The sequence below is a fragment of the Hesperophylax consimilis genome, chromosome 22 (assembly GCF_061612785.1).
Source record: "Hesperophylax consimilis isolate HC1 chromosome 22, BYU_Hcon_1.0, whole genome shotgun sequence".
NCBI lineage: Eukaryota > Metazoa > Arthropoda > Insecta > Trichoptera > Limnephilidae > Hesperophylax > Hesperophylax consimilis.
This window is the reverse complement of record NC_142857.1, coordinates 23,897,385-23,918,254: the sequence shown is the minus strand read 5'-3', so window position 1 is coordinate 23,918,254 and position 20,870 is coordinate 23,897,385. Positions and strand designations below refer to the sequence as shown.

The 20,870-nt window shown below is 35.5% G+C and overlaps 2 protein-coding genes across 3 annotated transcripts in view; one reads left to right on the top strand and one right to left on the bottom strand.

Moving 5' to 3' along the window:
• Positions 1–20,870, top strand: part of Pi4KIIIalpha (phosphatidylinositol 4-kinase III alpha) — a 118,585-nt gene that overhangs the window by 1,615 nt on the left and 96,100 nt on the right. The window lies entirely within an intron of this gene.
• On the bottom strand, positions 1,053–16,852 carry LOC149413287 (uncharacterized). Of its 2 annotated transcripts, XM_089645311.1 has the most exons (5): positions 16,770–16,852; positions 8,077–8,116; positions 6,343–6,429; positions 3,800–3,868; positions 1,076–1,153 (listed from the first exon to the last, which is right to left on the bottom strand). In XM_089645311.1, the coding sequence occupies exons 1-4, from the start codon at positions 16,818–16,820 to the stop codon at positions 3,807–3,809; spliced, it is 240 nt and encodes a 79-aa protein (XP_089501437.1). In that variant the 5' UTR covers positions 16,821–16,852; the 3' UTR covers positions 1,076–1,153; positions 3,800–3,806. The 2 variants fall into 2 exon arrangements, with proteins under 2 accessions (XP_089501438.1, XP_089501437.1); XM_089645312.1 differs by lacking the exon at positions 3,800–3,868 and having other exon boundaries at positions 1,053–1,153.

The following is a 20,870-nucleotide window of genomic DNA, read 5'->3' as shown; positions in this document are numbered from 1 at the left end:
TTTATGAGCCGTATTCGTACGACTCCTCGTAAACCGTACCACGTCTCAATTGGATGGTTACTCTTTTTTATGAGCCGTATTCGTACGACTCCTCGTAAACCGTACCACGTCTCAATTGGATGGTTACTCTTTTTTATGAGCCGTATTCGTACGACTCCTCGTAAACCGTACCACGTCTCAATTGGATGGTTACTCTTTTTTATGAGCCGTATTCGTACGACTCCTCGTAAACCGTACCACGTCTCAATTGGATGGTTACTCTTTTTTATGAGCCGTATTCGTACGACTCCTCGTAAACCGTACCACGTCTCAATTGGATGGTTACTCTTTTTTATGAGCCGTATTCGTACGACTCCCCGTAAACCGTACCATTATTATTATTATATACTCATAGATGTGAACGGCGTCTGACAGTCCGACATCTGGACTAGGATATATATACCTACACCCATTAACTACCTAGCATCTTATTTTACTCGTGTTACGAGGCGGCGTATTGGTACCGAGAGTCGTATGATCACTCATACGCTGGGAGCCGTACCGGGAGAGCTGTATCGAAGGAGTCATACCGGACGAGCGCAGTATTCTCATACTCTCTGAGCAATGGGAATACTGCGTCAATTAAGCTGTCATTCAATTGAGTCGACTCTGAGCCGCACGAAAATATTGAGCCAGTCCCGTGGCTCCCACTCTTAATGAATAAGTTGAGGCTTAGTAAGTGGGAAGATGGTAGAAGATTAATTTAGGTTCTATTCTTTTTCAAACAAATTTTCCCGTGTCAAAAGATGTTTTGCCACCGTGTTGGATTTGGTTAGTATGAAGTGACGTTTGCCGAAATGTTCCATTTCAGTATAAATACACACAAATTATTTAAGTAACCCAAACTGAGAACCTAATAATCTGTCTTGTGCATGTTTTTCCCTCAACGTAAATAGTCATTTCTTATACTGATGAGTTGAAAAATGGGGCGTATTTAGCAGTAATCGGGGTGAGGAAAGTTTATCGTAAATTAAATCAAATAAAACACAATTTTTCTGATGAAAGTACATTTTATTCAGTGAATTACAAAATAAATGATGTAAACTTTATTTTAGTTATTTTTCACAGATTTTTACTTTCCCTTCTCTTTTTGTTATTGTGCTTTTATCCATTTCTGAAACAAACAAAATATTGTTAATTGCTTTATAATTACCTAATCAGAACTTCTCTCTTAGTTTAGGGTAAGAGGGGAATGCAATATGTTACTGTGACCGTGTCAGTACAACCATGCAATATAACGCATTCAATTTGTCTATATTAACAAACGGACTGCAGTTTTTAGAGCACAGGCGTCAGGTGGGAATGCTGTCCTTCTTCTACCAGTATTCCGAAGGAAGATGCTCCTAGGAACTAACATTATTGATCCCTTCGGCACTGGTGCATAGTCGGGAAACACACCAAACAAGCGCCCAACATTTGTCAAGTCGACCTGTTTTTGAGTTCAACAGCTTGACTGTGCAACGATTTGCCGGCCTCTGTGTTTCCTCCCTCCTACAATGTGGGCCTCTTCAAGACCCATGTTCACTCCTTCCTCTTCTCAAAAAGACCCTCTCCACAGCGTCCCCAAAGATGACATAGGACCTGAGATTATGAGATAATTTAAAAAGAATAATAATAATTAATTTCCTCCGACCCGGAATTAATTTATTTGATAACCAATACCCCTGCCATAGGTCACCCCGAGTTGCAAGCTACGGCCAGTGACTCTTTGACCTCTCCAGCTGAACTCTCGAGCCATCCCTCGCGCCACAGCGGGAGGGATTCCAGATAAATTCGCTGTTTTTGAACGCAGATGAAACACTCTTTTCAGATTTTAGTGCAACAAATCGACACATGTAATTGAAAATATGTATATTAAAGTGTTGTATGCAAACATAGATAAATCTCACCAATGATTTTTATCAAAGGTATATAAAAGTTATTGTCACTTTACTTTTGCGTTTTATATAATTTTTAAATTTGCAAACTTTGAAAAATTATTTGTCACTAATAAATGGTGCTTCAATAGAATTATTTAAAAGATATTTACTTTAAAATATTTGTATAATTCATCAGTCCAGAGTCATATTGAGTAAAACCAAATACCCGTACTAATAATACCTCAAATTTCTGACATTTCTATAAATATAGTATTAATAATACCTCCAATTTCTGACATTTCTATAAATATAGTATTAATAATACCTCCAACTTTTGACATTTCTATAAATATAGTATTAATAATACCTCCAATTTCTGACATTTCTATAAATATAGTATTAATAATACCTCCAATTTCTGACGTTTCCATAAATATAGTATTAATAATACCTCCGACTTCTGACGTTTCTATAAATATAGTATTAATAATACCTCCAACTTTTGACATTTGTATAAATATAGTATTAATAATACCTCCAATTTCTGACATTTCTATAAATATAGTATTAATAATACCTCCAATTTCTGGCATTTCCCATACATTATGATGGCAACCTGCTACACTAGCGTTTCCTAACAGCATGAGTTGTGCACCTTGGTTTTTCCTCATACATTTTAATGGATTTGATGTTAAATGTTTTTTTGTTTGTTCCTAAACTGAACCACGGAACCCAATTGTTTTAACAATATTTTAAAATCAAAGTTGATCAAAATACAAATTAGAAAGAGCAAAACACCGCCATCAAATGCTAAATAAAATCAATTTTCTGCCATTGAAAGGAATGTCAAAGTCAACCTAGCTCCTTCTAGCGGCTAGAGTTGTTGAAATTGCCATTATTTTACTGGAGTTGGACGTATTATTAATATTATAGGGTATTTGTAGAGATGGCAAAATTTCGTTTTAACTAAAAACGCGAAAAAATATTTATGTTTCGAAAATAGGGCATTTATAAGTTTTCTTTGCGTTTCAAGGCATTTGAAAGTGTTTCCAGTGATTTCTATTTCGCAAATTAACGCGAAAAACGTGATTTTGGCCGTATTTCAGCTAAATTATTCTATTTAGCGAAATAGGCGCGAATTTCCCGAAAATACCGGGTATTAAAATAATATGTGAGAATTTCAAAAAATCGATATTTACATTACGATTTTTTATAATTTTGTTACTATTTTATGTGTAAATATTTAATTTTTTTGTACTGTAGGCTAAAATTGCTTTTTGACATTACACAAATTGTGCGAAATAAATTACGCCTATTGATGTTAATCGCAATCTGCATTTGTTGTGTTTGTGTTCGACCCGTACTTAGAGTTACCTTCCTTATTCATTTAATATTAAAATTAATTATTTATAATCTTTCACATGGAAATACTTGCAAATGAAGGTTAAACATATATTTTACCAAAAATACTTAAAATATGCGCTAAAAACATTCGGGAAATACATTTTTTTCTATTTTGCTACAAAACGCTAAATTATGCCTCAAAATGCTATAAAACGCTAAATTTCTAATTGTTAATGCTAAAAAATCTGAAAATTAATGCTAAATTTTGCCATCTCTAGGTATTTGGTATAACTCACCTATTTGGTCACTTCATTATAAGTTTCACTCAGATTCTATTGTAAAAATACAGCACTAATTTTGAACTGATATGCCCAACTGTATCTCTTAAACGGCTGTATTTACGAGATAGAGCTTCGTGTCACTAATACATATGATAATGGCATTACCGAAACCAAGCTTAACTCAAAACACCAGTTTTTGTAGCTAAGCCCCTGAGGTTCTTCAGTTTATATACATAATATAATAATATGGCAATAGAATTAGTGGTAAATACTTACAGATTTCTCAATTTCCTTGTCCCTGTGCCCCGGCTCCTGTCTTCCCTCCTACGCCAAAGTTCATACCAGCTGTAATATTATTTATTTATTTTATTTTAAATGCGCACCAATAATAAATATACATTTTATTTTATTAACCACTCAGAACATTAGAACGTCAAAAGACGTAAATATGATAAAAGCGGTCAAGACATTAGAACGTCTTTTCACGTAAACGCGCGAGATTTTACAAAAATCGATTTATTTCCATCACTAGTACACGGATTGCCATGATTTAAAAAACAGAGTATCGGTAATGAATAACGCTACGCGTCTGTATTCAAGAATATCTATGGAACGTAGAGGTGCATTATCTAAGCCGATTGGATCTGTCATCTTGTTCGTTCATAATTTATTGCTTTTCTAAATAATTTATTAAAAATATTTTAGTTTGAACGGTTAATATTTTGAGGTGACTAATATTTTTTAATTATATTTCTTCAATATATAAAGTGTTATTTCTTTATGATACTCAGAAAAAAGTACATTTTTCACGGCTTTGAAATAATGGTCAGCGATTTTTACATATTTTTGACGTTTTCATAAAATGTATATTTAGAAACGATAATAGCGATAAAAATGATAATAGCGGTCAAGACATTAGAACGTCTTTTCACGAAAACGCGCGAGATTTTACAAAAATCGATTTATTTCCATCACTAGTACACGGATTGCCATGATTTAAAAAACAGAGTATCGGTAATGAATAACGCTACGCGTCTGTATTCAAGAATATCTATGGAACGTAGAGGTGCATTATCTAAGCCGATTGGATCTGTCATCTTGTTCGTTCATAATTTATTGCGTTTCTAAATAATTTATTAAAAATATTTTAGTTTGGACGGTTAATATTTTGAGGTGACTAATAGTTTTTAATTATATTTCTTCAATATATAAAGTGTTATTTCTTTATGATACTCAGAAAAAAGTACATTTTTCACGGCTTTGAAATAATGGTCAGCGATTTTTACATATTTTTGACGTTTTCATAAAATGTATATTTAGAAACGCAAATATTTACGTATAACAACACAATACGATAGTGAATTTCATAATCTTTCCAAAACATTTTTTAGAATGAGGCTACGTTTCCCAAAACGTGAGTTATGAAGCTTTTAGCAAAACTCGTAAATAACACAAAAATTTTCACGTTTTGACAGTTCTCAAAGGAACACACAGTAAATAAAAGTCTTTGTCTGAGAGGTTAAGTAATAATCGCATTTTTGAAATGTTGAATATATCTATATCAGGGGACAGGTAATTTAGTAACAGAATCATTTTTCCGAGCGGCATTACTAATGGTAAGTTAGTTCTGCATTTTGGAACGACAAAGGTTCTGTGCCTGTTTGTCGGGGACATAAAACTCAAGTGTTTCTATTATATCGGGAATACAGATGTTACCGTTTAGAACTTTATATGCTGTTGTCAGCAAAGCAGTTTTCCTTCTATCGGTGAGACTATTAATACCCAGCATGCCGGACAAAAAGGCTGATGGATATAACCAGGGATAATATCCGAAGTCTCTAAGATATAAATATCTCAGAAACTTCTTTTGTACTTTCTCATTATCATTTAAGAGTAGGTTAAATCCATTGGTCCCCATATTACAGAACCACTTTTCAAAATGCTACACACAAAACTATAGTGTAGTGGGTTCTAAGTTAATTTCAGTGATTCCTGACATTATAATCTGCCTGTACCATAGACACACAAATTGATAGAGTAGCCCATCAAGGCAAGGGAAACAGACCAAGTTGGGCAGAGTGCGGAGGACGGCTTGACCGTCTCCCTTTCTGTAATTTTTCAATAAATGAATCTGACGGTAAACAGGCAACTTGCATTTTGATATCAGCATTTAGTGAAAATAAAATCTGTTTACGAATTACCAGGCATTTTTACAATGGCGGGCAAATAGCTGGCTGCGTTATAATTTACCCACCTAACTCATTTTTAGCATCGCTACGCAACCCGATTTGAAAGAGGTTCGGTTTTTTAACCATTTTTAAAAAACACTCTGATCCTGCGCAGAAAAGGGCAGTCCACAATGGACTGCCCTGCAAATCTTTGTCTTACTTTTCTGCACCTCAGGTTATTTTAATGGCTCTCTGGTGTTAAAGGTACAACTGATGCCATAGATTATTCAAAGCATTCTCCAACCTTGCTGGTGCCAAAAATATGGTCACGTGGTTTGCCTTTAGCTTTCCGAAATGATGCCCGGATATCGTGTTAGGCAAGTCTATCAATTTGTCTATGGCCTGTACATAATATAAATAAATTATATCCTAAAATACAGGGAAAATATATATACATAATATGAAAAAGACCAATGAGGGATTTTTTTTTCTCATTTTTTAATCTCCGATTGAACTCCCAATGAAATAGGCCAAGAAGCGCCGCCGGCCTCCGTAGCATTCCACGAATTGGGGATGCCACAGTCTCATTTGTTTCGAGCAGTCGGGGTATTAGTGCAGTGGTAAAATAAATAAATAAAGTTTGAGTATTACCTCCCGCATCCCCTTGGGCCCCATCTTGGCCTCCGTTGGCCCCTCCGCCTGCTCCTGCATTAGCACCCAAGTTGAAACCCATTCCCGCTGCGGAAAAACAACCTATGTTAGTATTATGTTGGCTTCTTATGGGTGTTGCACTTCAGCAGCATGTTGAGTTTGTTGAATTATGATCATCTTGGTACAATTCTTCTGCTCATAAATTCAATTTAATACAGGGTTTCATTATTTCCAATAAGAGGTGTTATATTCAATCGTAAAAGATCAATGGTTTCGTTGCTTGTGTGGCACGTAGCGCCGCTTGTTGAAATTAAACGTTGTCCAGATCAATACCATCCAATTCCGGCCATAAAAAATCATTAATCATCTCTCGATAGCGCAATCCATTCACCGTAACTGTTGCTCCAGCCTCATTTTCGAAAAAATAAGGTCCAATGACTCCGCCGTACCGTAAACCGCACCAAACAGTCACACGTTGAGGAGAGGCTTTTCAACAATAACTCTTGGGTTTTCCGAGCCCCAGATGCGACAATTTTGCTTGTTGACGAAGCTACCGAGGTGGAAATGGGCCTCATCACTCAAGATGATTTGCATTTGATTCACTCAAGTGAATTTTAATAATTTCAATGCGTTGTTGAAGCGTGTATCGTTCCATTTTTATTAATGGCGTAGTTTCTACTTGTCAAATGTCACAAAATGACAGCTTCAAAAGTAACATTTACCGAAATAGCAGGCTATTCAAAATAACACCTCTTATTGGAAAACCCTGTATTTTAAGAGCTGTGTATACACTAACTTGAAGTGCAAATCTGACTGATCAATTCTAACCGAAATTACTCCCAAACAATAAATTTGTATCTTTTTGGGACATTGTCTACCAATAAGGCAGTATGATATAGATACCTCCAAAAGGAACCCTTTAAAACACCGTGGTTCACTCAAGTTAATCTGACGAGATCGGAAATGAGAATCATTTTTTTGATTAAGATCTGGACTTGCACTAATGGAAGAAGTTGTATTAGATAGGCCTCTTTGAGTCTCCAATTTGCTTGATATGTGAACAAATTGAAGAAGTTGAACATACTTTAACGAGTGACAATATTGATTACATACTTCAAACCCATCGGAAGTTCAAAATTTAATAAGTTCATCTGAGTTCTACGCCATATCAAGAATCTTAAAATGATCATGTAAATTGGAAAATATTTGAAAGTGAATTCTTACATAAAGGACTAAATACCCTTTAAAGAAGGAAAATATTTGAAAGTGAATTCTTACATAAAGGACAAAATAACTTTTAAAGAAGGAAAATATTTGAAAGTGAATTCTTACATAAAGGACTAAATACCCTTTAAAGAAGGAAAATATTTGAAAGTGAATTCTTACATAAAGGACAAAATACCCTTTAAAGAAGGAAAATATTTGAAAGTGAATTCTTATATAAAGGACAAAATACCTTTTAAAGAAGGAAAATATTTGAAAGTGAATTCTTACATAAAGAACTAAATACATTTTAAAGAATATTAGACTTTATAATGACAGTATATTAATATGGTTATTGCAAAACAGTTATTGCGTCAGAAACCTCGATAAAAAAATACTATAAATGACAAAAAAACAAACAAACTGAAGTTAATTGCTTTAACTCAATCGTTACTGGTGGTGTGCTTATAGCAAACAAGCTCACAAATTTATAACTTAATTCAGCTACTTTTACTTGTGCAAATTTCTTACCTCCAGCTCTCGCATCTCCTTTAGTGCTCTGGGCTTCGCTCTGAAAGAAAACATAAATTCATTTTTACTGTTTGGTAATTACAGTGTTACAAGAGTCCCAACTGCTCCCAACCATCTGAAGTCAGTGAGACTATGGCATCCCCAATCGGGGTATGTTGTGAGGCTGGAGGTAGTGGGGAGGGGAAGGAGATGGGATAGAGGAAGGTGGGGGAGTACCTGGCTATTCAGATCTGGTCACCAAACATGGCTAAAGCCATTTCAGCAACGCTTTAATTCTGATTGGTGGTGTTACACCGGGGCGATACTGAGAGTATCTTCCACTCTGGAACGTGCTGCAAGCATACTATTATATTATTTTAAATGAATAAATTGTGAAATTGTGGGCAAAAAAGTTTGGGAACCTCTGATGTAGAATCACCTCGTGAAGTTTGTGTATTTTACCTTCGGTCACCCTGTATATAGCAGAATTTCACCCTGTACATAAGTGTTAGTTAATCTCATTTCATGATACATTCAGGTAAATGAAGGTTATTTTATAACAACACGCTTACAATAAAACATCTATTAAAATTTATTTGTGAAGTTGTTTATTCCAGTGTTAATTGTAATTTTAATTGTGGTTATTTTCACGTGTCGTTCTCACAATAGAACGAAATGATATGTATTATGCCTGGCAGAGTTTTTATTGTGTTTTTTTTTATAATCTTTGAGGGTAATCTATTGCATGTTTATCATAATTTTAATGTCAATTATTGTTGTCATGATGAATGTTACGCAATTATTATTAAATATTATGGACTGTTTAAGAATAGATTTTAAAGAATGAAAGCTGAAGATTATTTATTACCTCTCATGCTGCTATAAAAAAAAATGAAATGTGAAACCCTTTTGATATTGGCACTTATGAATTTTGTGAAAATCGAGACCAGTTTCAATTCAAATTAAATCTGAATCTTGTAAAAATGTTTTTATTTTCCAAAGCTATAGGCACTGTTAGTTTTATTTTGAACTATGTTCAATAGCTCTGGCCCTTCAGGGTTGCACAGTAAAAATTATAATCTTAGAAAAAAAACTTTTGTATCTCTGGCACTCGAAAAACTGATGTAAGGTGTTGATTTTCTTGAAATCTAATGACATTTTATTAAAGCTGTATTATCATATTTTTGTCTGTCATGAGTTGGCATATCAGCCCTCCAAAGGATAACATTCAGTTTTGGGATACCCTGCATGTGTGCGAATAACCCGTGCCCACAGCGCTAAGCGCACACATGTGCATCCGTTTTCGTGTGAAATGTTTGAATTTCACAAATAATGGTGAAAAAGTAGAAGAAATAATTTGTTAATATATGCGCGTAGCACTGTGGACACAGTTTATTCGCACACCTACAAAGTGTCTCAAAATCATTGGAGGGCTAATAGCCCTACTCATGACAGACTAATTCTACCCGAAATGATTGGAAAATAATCAATCAACATTTTGGTGAAATCGGGATTTTGATAATGTCCATGCTGCGTTGGACATGCAGCATTCCTGTGAAGAGGTTATGCCCTGAACCAAGGCCAATTGACTGCAAGGCACCTTAATCTTGGATCGAGGATCGCCAAGATCATTTGTCAAAGCCTGGAATGATGACTGTCGAAACACCACATGTAACATTTGAAAAGGAACATGAAGTATCTATCCCGTTTGCTATTTTGTGTTAGTAGATTAAGCCCTCGTAGAGCACTTTTCAGGATTCATTGTAGGTTGCAAATTTCCTTGTTAATATGAAGCCTATTTGCCTCAGTTTAAGTAATACCATTATCACAATTACCTACTCCTAGGTTCAAGACGTGCGGTAAGATTGCTGAAAGGTTTATTGGTTTCTTTTTCTCCCTAAAAAGGATGGCGCTCGTTACCAATTATTTTAAAATCCTAAGATTTGCTAAGAATATGATAATATGACTTTTGTAAATGAAATTAGCAACGAGTCATTAGTAAATTATAAAGATAATAGGAAGTCGAGAGAGATGGGAAGAGGAAGAGTTCACTGGTTTTGACAAACTTCTTTGCTGTAACACAATATTTAACAAAACATTGTGCCACAAAACATTGTATGAGATCTAATTAAATAGACATTTAGCGCCAAATTTACATTCCACATTGATGGTTGTAAGCAACTACGTGACAGCCTATTTTGGCACCAGCGGCTTTTGATTCCCGGCTGCATAATGTTGGAATATTTTGCAGAATAACTGTTGCAATCATGGTTTCCTGTGCATTCAAATTTTGTAAAAATATTAAATATAAAAGTGAAAGACAATCCTAAAGCTCAACAACAGGGGCCTAAGTACACAGGGGTATGCGAATGACATTGCGACCATAATAAGGTGTTGGGATGCAGACACAACCAGAGGCCTTATACAATCAACACTGGCAACAGTGGAACAATGGTGTTAATAAACGGGGCTGTCAGTCAACCCAGACAAGAGAGAACTGGTAATCTTTGCTCGCCAAAGGAAATTAGAGGGATGAAGCAATCCAACCTTCTATGGAAAGGAGCTAGAACCCTCGCGGTTCAGTATCTCGGAATCATCATAGATGCCAAATTGCGCTGGAAAAACCAGGTGGAAACTGTAGGCAGAAAGGTATGTGCTCTAATGTGGGCAACTAAGCGAATGTGCGGCAGAACGTGGGGATTCAAACCTAAAATGATGCAATGGCTGTACACACCCAACCAACTTGTAAAACCAAGAATAATGCATGCAACCTTGGTCTGGTGGAGGAGCATAACACTGAAAATAGTAATGGCCACACTCAAGCACATACAGGGACTTGCATGCAGAGAAATCCCAGGAGCCATGCGAACCACTCCAATACTAGCCATGGGAGTGCTGCTGCATCTACCCCCCCACTAAACTTAGAAATAGAGTGGTCGGCGATGGTGGCAACCTACAGGTTACTATGGAAAGGTCAATGGAGAGGTGAGTTGCCCAAAAACAGTCACACGGAGATTTTAACAAGGCTCAGGGCAATTAATCTAACAGCTGGAATGAGGCAGGATGGCAAACAAGCCGAATACTTCTTCAGACAGCAGTTTAGAGTGACCTACCCCACAAGGAAGGAATGACAGACCCAACCCACAGACAGGAACTAATCTGGTTAAAAGATGGAGGAGGGAACAGGGGCTGGGGTCTATCCACAGGGTTCCAAGAGGGAACTTAGAGTATACCTCTAGGAACGCACTGCATTGTATTTCAAGCTGAGATGGAGACTATCTTAGCCTGTGCAAAGGAGAACATACGTATCGGGTACAGGATTAAGGACATAGGCATATGCTCTGATGCCAGGCAGCCCTAATGGCACTAGAAATTAACAGATGCGACTCCACCCTGGTGATCAGATGGAATGCAGGATCATTCTTGAAAAACTTGCTACCGTCAATAAATTAACCCTGATCTGGGTACCAGGACATAAAGGAATTGAGAGCAATGAGCGGGCTGATGAACTAGCAAGGAAAGGGGTGAAAGGACCACTTACGGGTTCCGAGCCGGCTGTAGGAGTAGCAGCATGCCACATTAAAATACATATTGAAAGGTGGGTCAAATCCCACCACTGGGAGGAATGGGAAAGGGCACCCGGAATGAGGCAATCCAAAGTACTTATAAACAGACCAGACCCAAGAGGAATCATACAACTACTCAACAGAAACTCACTGAGGGAACTGGTAGGACTACTAACGGGACACTGCCATCTCAGGAGACGCATGCAGTTGTTGGGAGTGGAAAACACCGACAGATGCAGGAAATGTGAAGAGGATGAAGAGACTCCAATTCACCTTTGGTGCCAATTTCCCGCTCTGTTGGGAACAAGACTCAGATACCTGGGAAGACACATTGTAGAAACAGAAGACATAGCCACATATCCAATGACAACCCCGGTAAACTTTATAAAAGGGGCCGGATTACTGTTAAAGGAATGATGTAAAATGGGGGATAGCACATTGGCCCACGGCCTAAGTGCTCACGGGAAACTTACGTCAACCGTCACATATTAAAAAAAAAAGATAATGAACAGTTTTTTATACATCAGTGAGTGGCACTCATAGTATCAAAGCATACAAGTATAGCGATGTAAAAAAACAAAATGTGTTTTTTAGAAATCTCATCCAGACAGTGAAATTATCGGACAATTGCAAAAGTGAAAACTATTTACTCCTACAAAATATTCGTTTTTTTTTTAATAAGTCAAATCTTTTTCAATAGATCAGAGATTTTTAGTAACAGCTTGGGACGGCCGTTGTAAAAAAGAATGTGTTGTTCATAAGCAGATTTCATTATCGAAGACTAAAATACTTTACAATGCGAGCTGCCTGCAGATTGTCGGATACACACCTAAGACTACCCCACTGCCTTGCTTATGTTAGTTTCTTCATCTCACCTTTAATGGCATATCTCTTGTATCTTTGATCTGTGTATGAACATTTAAATAAAATCAATCCAAAAAACTAAGTTTTTTTTTAACTATCCAGCAGCCAAGTGGGGGAGTAGGTAGTACCCAAAATTACTATCCTCCTTATATTAGCTTAAATACTTGACATATCATTAGAGTATTTTACGTATTCCTGCGCAAATACATATGTTACCATTAACAGAATAATTGGGATTTCAATAGTTTAAAAGCCCAAAAGACAGAAAAATGAATGGGGTCGTCGGAAAACCCACTTGGTTACAGACGTTTTGTTTGGCATTTTGACCTATCAAGAGTTAAAGATGAATTTATTTTCAATTGTCTTTTAAATTTTTTTCAATCCAGTCAAACAATTTTTTTATTTTTGACTGAGGATTGAATCTTTCTACCCAAGAACTGGAGTCAACGACTCTAACCAACCGACCCAACTCCCAATTTGATCAACATACATACTAAATAATATTTGCTTAGCAACTGTTACATCTATTAAAGACCTTGGTGTCTCTCTTGATAGCAAGCTTTCTTTTCGGGATCACATAACTGCAATCGTTAATAAATCGCTCAAACTACTTGGTTTCATCACTAGAATCACTTCGGACTTCAAAAACGTAAATACCCTTAGAACTCTTTACTGCTCCTTGGTTCACCCCCATCTTGAATATGCTTGTGTTATTTGGTCTCCTTTGTATGCTGTCCACATTCGACGCATTGAATCTGTTCAACATCGGTTCTTAAGAGGGATTGCTAGGAGGCTAGGATTAGAAAAAGGCAAATACTCATATGATGAAATTGAACGAACTCTAAACCTAACCTCCTTTGGAAGTCCGTCGGGAAAGAAATGACCTCATTTGCTTCTTCAAAATTATAAATGGTATTATTGATTCACCTACTCTACTGCAACTCATTCCCTTCAATATCCCCTCGCAAAGACTCAGAAATAATGAACTGCTCTTCCTCAACCATCATTAGACAAATTATGGATATTATTCACCATTGTCCAGAATGTGTAGACTGGTCAACTCAAGTCAAAACCTTAACTTTTTTGGGATAAGTCTAAATGATTTTTGCCAGTCGCTAAACAAGTGACGGAATATTATAAGTGTCCTGTGGTCCTGACCCACGGCGTATTCTTGACTTGATTCGACTTGTCACTTTATTTTCTAATATTATATCTACCATATGTCTTTGCTTTCATGTACATTTGTCTACTCCTGTATTTTTCATTTTACTTTATTCGTGTTATTATTTTGTAATTTGGACGATGTCCGTTAATAAATAAATAAATAAATAAATAAACATGTATTGCGTATTTTAACTTCTGTAATGTCATAGAATTTCAGAGATATGCATATAAGTCAGCATGTGTGTGTGCATGATTGCCACCAAAAGTTGATAGAATGCATCGTCATCAACAACGAGTACTATCTGCCAGGTTACAGCTCAATCAGACATTACCGCCCAAGTATTACAGCATCACCATCATGAAAGACCACTGTTCAGAATTTGAATGTCGCTTACTAGTGATGATATGAATTTATTCAATGGTTCATGCGTAAATTGAGGTTATTAATACTTCAGACTAATTTGTTTGCTTTTGGAAACAACTCAAAGTCTGATAGAATTTGTTGTCTCCCTTACTGCTGTGGTGAGAAATATGATCTAAATACTGCTAGAAATAGAAAACACCAAGCTTTGTATTCAAATCTAGAAGGAAACCACACAAGAATTAAAATGTACACCTCTATGAAACCAAAGGTTTCGACCGCAATTCGAGATATTTTTTTATTAACCCTTAACGTCGCAGAGAGAAATTTTTTCGTTTTTGTTATATTTCATACGTTTTGTGTTGTTCGCAAATCACACAACCCAGGAATAAATAAAGAAAAATTGCTAATTTACAAATCGTATGTATGTAATAGTTTACAAGGCCAAGTTTTCATAATTGGTTTTTATTAATTATTTCTGTGTGAAATTACAAAAAAGTGAGGTCACATTAACATTTATTTTTCTCGTTATCAGTAATTTTAGCTCAATGTTTAGACAAAAAAATGTAAGGTTAGCCATTTTTAAAACTTTTTAATATTTGCATTCAATGTTTTATTTTAAAAAAATGATATGTTTATTTTTAATAACAAAATTTGAGAGCATATTTAATCACCTTTATATCCCATATAGATTATATGATTTAAGATTTTCACTGCCAAAAGTGTTTTTGTTCTTTGTTTTTGGGGTGTTATGCCTTGTTGCGCTAACTCCTTCTTTAGTCAACGTTTCGGACAGCATTACAGTGTCCGTTAGCTAAAGAAGGAGGTAGCGTAACACTGCATAACACCCCAAAAACAAAGAACAAAAAAAAAAGATTATACAGGGTTTTCCAATAAGAGGTGTTATTTTGATATTCAATCGTAAAAGATCAATAGTTTCATTGCTTGTGTGGCACGTAGCGCCGTCTCGTTGAAATTAAACGTTGTCCAGATCAATACCATCCAATTCCGGCCATAAAAAATCATTAATCATCTCTCGATAGCGCAATCCATTCACCGTAACTGTTGCTCCAGCATCATTTTCGAAAAAGTAAGGTCCAATGACTCCGCCGTACCGTAAACCGCACCAAACAGTCACACGTTGAGGATAGAGAGGCTTTTCAACAATAACTCTTGGGTTTTCCGAGCCCCAGATGCGACAATTTTGCTTGTTGACGAAGCCACCGAGGTGGAAATGGGCCTCATCACTCAAGATGATTTGCATTTGATTCAATCAATTGAATTTTAATAATTTCAATGCGTTGTTGAAGCGTGTATCGTTCCATTTTTATTAATGGCGTAGTTTCTACTTGTCAAATGTCAAAAAATGACAGCTTCAAAAGTAACATCTACCGAAATAGCGGGCTATTCAAAATATCACCTCTTATTGGAAAACCCTGTATATCCCAATCACCTTTCGACAAAGGTTTTTAGTTTTCAGATACGTTCAGGAATATTCTATTTATTCGGATTTTATGGCAATGCGGAAATATACACAAATTCTCTGAAATTTTGACAGCGTCTTTAAAAAGTATATTGGTCAATATGCCAGAGGCCCGTTTTTTTTACAGTAAGGAAGTTGAGTCCATTTTTTTTATTTTTTTTTATCAATGTTCGCATTCAAACTTAAATACTGGTATTTTTTTTTTTTTTTTTAAAGTTTGTTTTCATAATTAAATTAATTCTCAAAGTTTAAATTTTATTAAGCCCGCCAAAACGAGCGGAATCCGAGCGGTAAGAGGCGGGGTGTGGTGTGACGTCATTAGAACTGTGAAAACCACGACGCTCAAGCATTTTGTATGGAAAAAATTTTAATTCTTCAACAAGGAATTCCAGTAATTTTTTTACCAATGTTAACCGTCTATTAGAATTGATGTTATTAAAAAAAAAGAAAATTGATTAAGATTTCATAGTTAAATTAATATTTTAAGTTAGAATATTTGCTTTTCCCGCCTGGTACGGTACTGTACGGTATTGCCGTCGCTACTTGTTGACGTTCCACGCGCTAATTCAGGACCACCGCGCAGAAAAGTAAAGACCAAAAGTAAAATAACGGTTTACAGCCCAGTTCACTGTGAGACCTTTCTGGGCGGCCGGCGGCCTGAAGTGTATCACATGCTATGTGACATGTATAATAATAAAAACTTCTAAGTTATGCAATAAACAACATATTATTATAAAGCACTATACGAATATGTATCTTTAGAAATCCATTTCATATAATAATAACAACAAATACGTACATATATTTGACAAACCCAAATAAACCTTTGGCCTATACACCTCTCTCATCTAAACCGACCATCTCTCATGTAATAGAAAGAGATGCACCATAGGTGATCCGTTGAACGTACAAGTCACGACACATGTGACGTCAGAATTCTTTCGACCAATCGTGGAGCGTCTACAGTCTATTGCTATTGAATGCTTTTTCAAGAACGTTTTTTTTTTTTTTTCAAGAACTAATTCTAAGAATAATAATATAGAAATATATTTATATTTTTAGAATCGATATTTTTTTATCTACATGAACATATTTTTTATAAGTCAAAATATTTTTCACTCAACTTCCTTATTTTAAGTTTAAAAAAATGTAAAGCGAGTCATTTTTAAATTTTTTTATGTTTTCATGAAAACATTTTATATTTCGTAAATTATATGTTTATTTTTAATAATAAAATTTGATGCCTGAGGGCTTAAATATTTTCTAAAGAACTTACCCCAATCAATAGGCAGATAGCCAACAGAGAAAAGATTACAATCTTGTACATTTTGTGGTTTTCGTAACACTCTTGGAACGCAATCTGATTCTTCTTGCCATGATCTACTTTATTTATACCAATCCTTCATGTGAGGGCATTATGTACGGGTGAATATTGAAGTGTTCCACGTGTAAAATTATATTTTATTATATGTTGTGTAAAAACGTATTTATTGTTGCATAAATTATTGTAATATTTTATTTTCATTTGGGGAATGTTATGAAGCTAAGGGAGAGGATCGAGTAGGGAAAAGTACCTGACTTTATCAATCTGGTCACTAAATATTATTTTTTCTTTTCTTACCGTTCTGCCACAGAGCTCATCAATTTATTTAATTTTTATTTTTTTATTTGGACATAACAGTACATTTTACTACAAGTGATAAGGTACTAATTATTCATTTATACATAGTTAAAATACCTATCGCATAATTTGTCCAATACAATGTCTTAGTAATTTAGTAAGAAATAGGAAGAAAGGGTGTGGAGAGATGAAGAGAGAATTTTTAAATCAAGAAGTGCACGAAGGTCACGAATTGTAATTGGCACAAACACAGCTGTGCGGTCGTAGGTATCGATGGTCTAAATCAAAAACTACAACTGCAGAAGTGTGGATGTCTCATGTTCCCGCATAGCGAATTAAAGCGGGACATCAATAGTATGTCATTTCTTCGCACTCTTCGCGTATTAGTATCACACGGTTGATTGTATTGGTGTATTTGTTCCCGATTTTTAACAAAAAACTCTGATTTTTAATTGAATTTGAAAACTATGTAATATATTATTTTTTAATTCAGTACATAAATGTATAACGGAGGAATACCTAAAATCTGAACCCAGAATTTATTATATTTATAGAGTTATTAGAAGCAATGTGTAGTAAATACACACCACAGATAAGGAAAGGTTAAGTTAATTCAAAGAAAATGTTTACAAGGTTGTAAACAAACTGAAAAAACTACTACTGCTATCATTATAAGTGGAAAATTTTGCTTGTACAACAGTGGAGGACTTAGCTAGTAGAGGAATTGAACCCACAACTCCTGGGTGGGAACCAACTAGCTATAATACCCAGGTTATCTGATTTTCAATAATCTTTAATTGTATTGAGCAATTGAAAAATATGTTATATACAATATATTTTTACTGTTAAAGAGCTGAAAATAGATGTATTAACCTAAAAACTCGTAGACGGAAAACGGAACCCACTGATCAACAATTTTTTCCACTTCATCACACAGATTAAGAAACACGTGAACTTCGCAGCACAGGTTCTCCTAGTGAGGTGTTCAACACTATATCAAATAATCCATTTACGATACCCATTTAGGGAAATGTATGTACAGGTAGGGTACCTTACACTCCACAGGTGACCGGATAAATCATAAAAATGATAATTCATCACATCTTTAAAAATTGATATAAAGTCATGGAAAGTGATGAAACAAAAACTTTATTAACTGTGTTAAGTAGGTTAGGTTAATTTTTTTTTTCACTATTTCTAATGACTTTATATCACTTTTTAAAGGTGTGTTGAATTGTCACTTTGTGAGTTATCACGGAATCCACTCCACAATATAAAAAGTAAATTATATTATTTGTATTCTCTTCATTTAATTTACCTGTTAAAAGTATAGAAAAAATGCCCATAGATTATTCCGTTTCTAGTGCGACCTCCATAGGTTTATCAGTGATAATATAGTAATTTATATAATTAATTAATTCTGTATTTATCTTTGCACTTGATATAAACAACGGCGCTATAAAAACAAATTATAATTTGTATCTTCATGCCACCGGCTACATTCATGTAAAAAACATAATTATTTTCCACCTGATATAATTAAGATACCCTATTAACCCTCCCACACCAAAGGGGGTAATACATATCCCCCAAATGAAAGTTTTTGTGATATCCATGTTGTTTTTTACATCACATAGGTACTCCTAGAAAAACTATTCTGTAATAGATCTGCATTAAAAAAAAATTGTCAATTACAATTTTTAAGTATTAATTAATATCTATCCAATTATGATGAAATAACTGTCCCCCCCGGATCCTCATTATGTTTTTAAGAAAATTCCTCACCCTAAATAAGCCGCAAGTACCAACGTAAAAAGCGGATATTACTAAGCGGCGATTGTGGTCGTTAAAGGTGCATTTTACCGGAAAGGGCTACCATAACATGTATTTGAGATACGCTCAGTTTATTACTATATCTTTTACCCTTTTGCTTACGTTAACGATTGACTGCTGGTTCAAACGGTACGTATAGGAAATTTACTAATATCTGAGTGTTACTGGAAAGTGTAAAAGATTATTAACCCATTCCCTCTCCTCTCTCCACCATATATAGTATTTTAATTTGGGAGGCAGGTATGGGTACCGTCGCCCCGAGATCCAGTTATTGGATAACCAAATGACGGCCGGCATAGTCCAGTGGTAACGCATTGGACTGCCATTCCGAAGGTCGCGGGTTCGAACCCGGCGTGCGCAAATAAATTTTATTTGATTTATTTGTGTTATTTCACAATTAATTAATTAAAAATAATATATAGTATATTTGCGGCACGTTCCAGAGTGGAAAATACTACCAGTATCGCCCTGGTGTAAGACCACCATTCAGAATTGAAACGTTGCTCCAAATGGCTTTAGCCGTGTTTGGTGACTAGATCTGAATAGTCAGGTACTTCCCCACCTTCCTCTTTCCCTTCCCCACTTACCTTCAGCCTCACAAAATCCCCCAATTGGGGATGCCATAGTCTCACTGGCTCCAGACGGGAGCAGTTGGGACTCTTGTGAGGTATTCACTATAAAAAAAAAAAAAAAAACACCTCTGCCATAGGTCGCCCCAAATGGTTCGCTACCTTTGGTGACTTAGTAGGGGTGCCCGGGTTCATGGGGTGAGGTTTGTCCAGGTCTTGACGGCGCGACAGGTGGGATTAATTGGGTGACACTTCTTGATGTCTTCAGTCGGACTTTCTCGACCTATCACCTTGCATCGCAGTGGGAGGGAAGAATTCATATGTCTATCCTGGATATACTGACCCCCAGATTCCTACTCACCTCTCATACTATTTTCCTTCCCAGAACTTCTTATTCTTAAAAAAATCCTTCACACAGCATCCCCAAAGATGACCCCAGGCCCTGAGCGAAATTATTTTCCTCAGGGCCTGGGGTTAGTGTAAAAAAAATCCTGCAAGGTAATCCGAGGATTTCCAACATATTCTTTCATCTTTGTCCTTTTAAATTGTGGCATAATATTTTGAATACATTTATTTTTTAATCCTTTTCTTTTTTAATGTAAATTATTTTTTCTCTCTTTCTTTCTTCTCTGTTTTTAAAAATAATAGTTTGTTACATTTTTATTGCAATTAAATATCATGGCCACCCTACATGTTTACAGCATTTTATTGTAATGAATAGGCTGATAGGTACCATGGAGGTATCCAATTCATAAAGCCCAGCTACACTACTCGCGAAGTTGATCGAAGTTGACCGAATACGATAGTGTGGGCACGAACTTCGCTTCGCTTCGGGCAACTTCGCTTCGCTTCGCCCGACTTCCGATTGTTGTCGGTAAATGCGCCCGAGTCAAAGGACTCGAAGCGTTACTCGCGAAGTTGCACGAGTGTGTGGGCACGCACTTCGAACTTCGGCTAACTTCGTCCAGGACTTCGTCGAAGCGTCGAAGCGAGTAGTGTAGCTGACACTTTAGAAACGTCAATGTAACAATATTGTTATCTTAATATTTGTATTATTTTTTTTTACTATTTGTAATATTTTAAATCTCTTATAATCTTTCTATTTTTTTTAATATTTTGTAAAATTATTAACCTCAACACAGGCTTGTCCTAGTGAGGTTAAAAATTCTAACTTAAAAAAAAAGATACAATGTAAAGAAACGATAAATAAATAAATTTATAATTAATTTTTTTTTTTTTTTTAATAGTTATTTTAAGAACTAAATCCTTCTCTCTACTGATGGACAAAGCTATCAAATGATGCTTATAATTATTTCGATTTAACCGTTTCCAATGTCATTATGTTGTATTACAT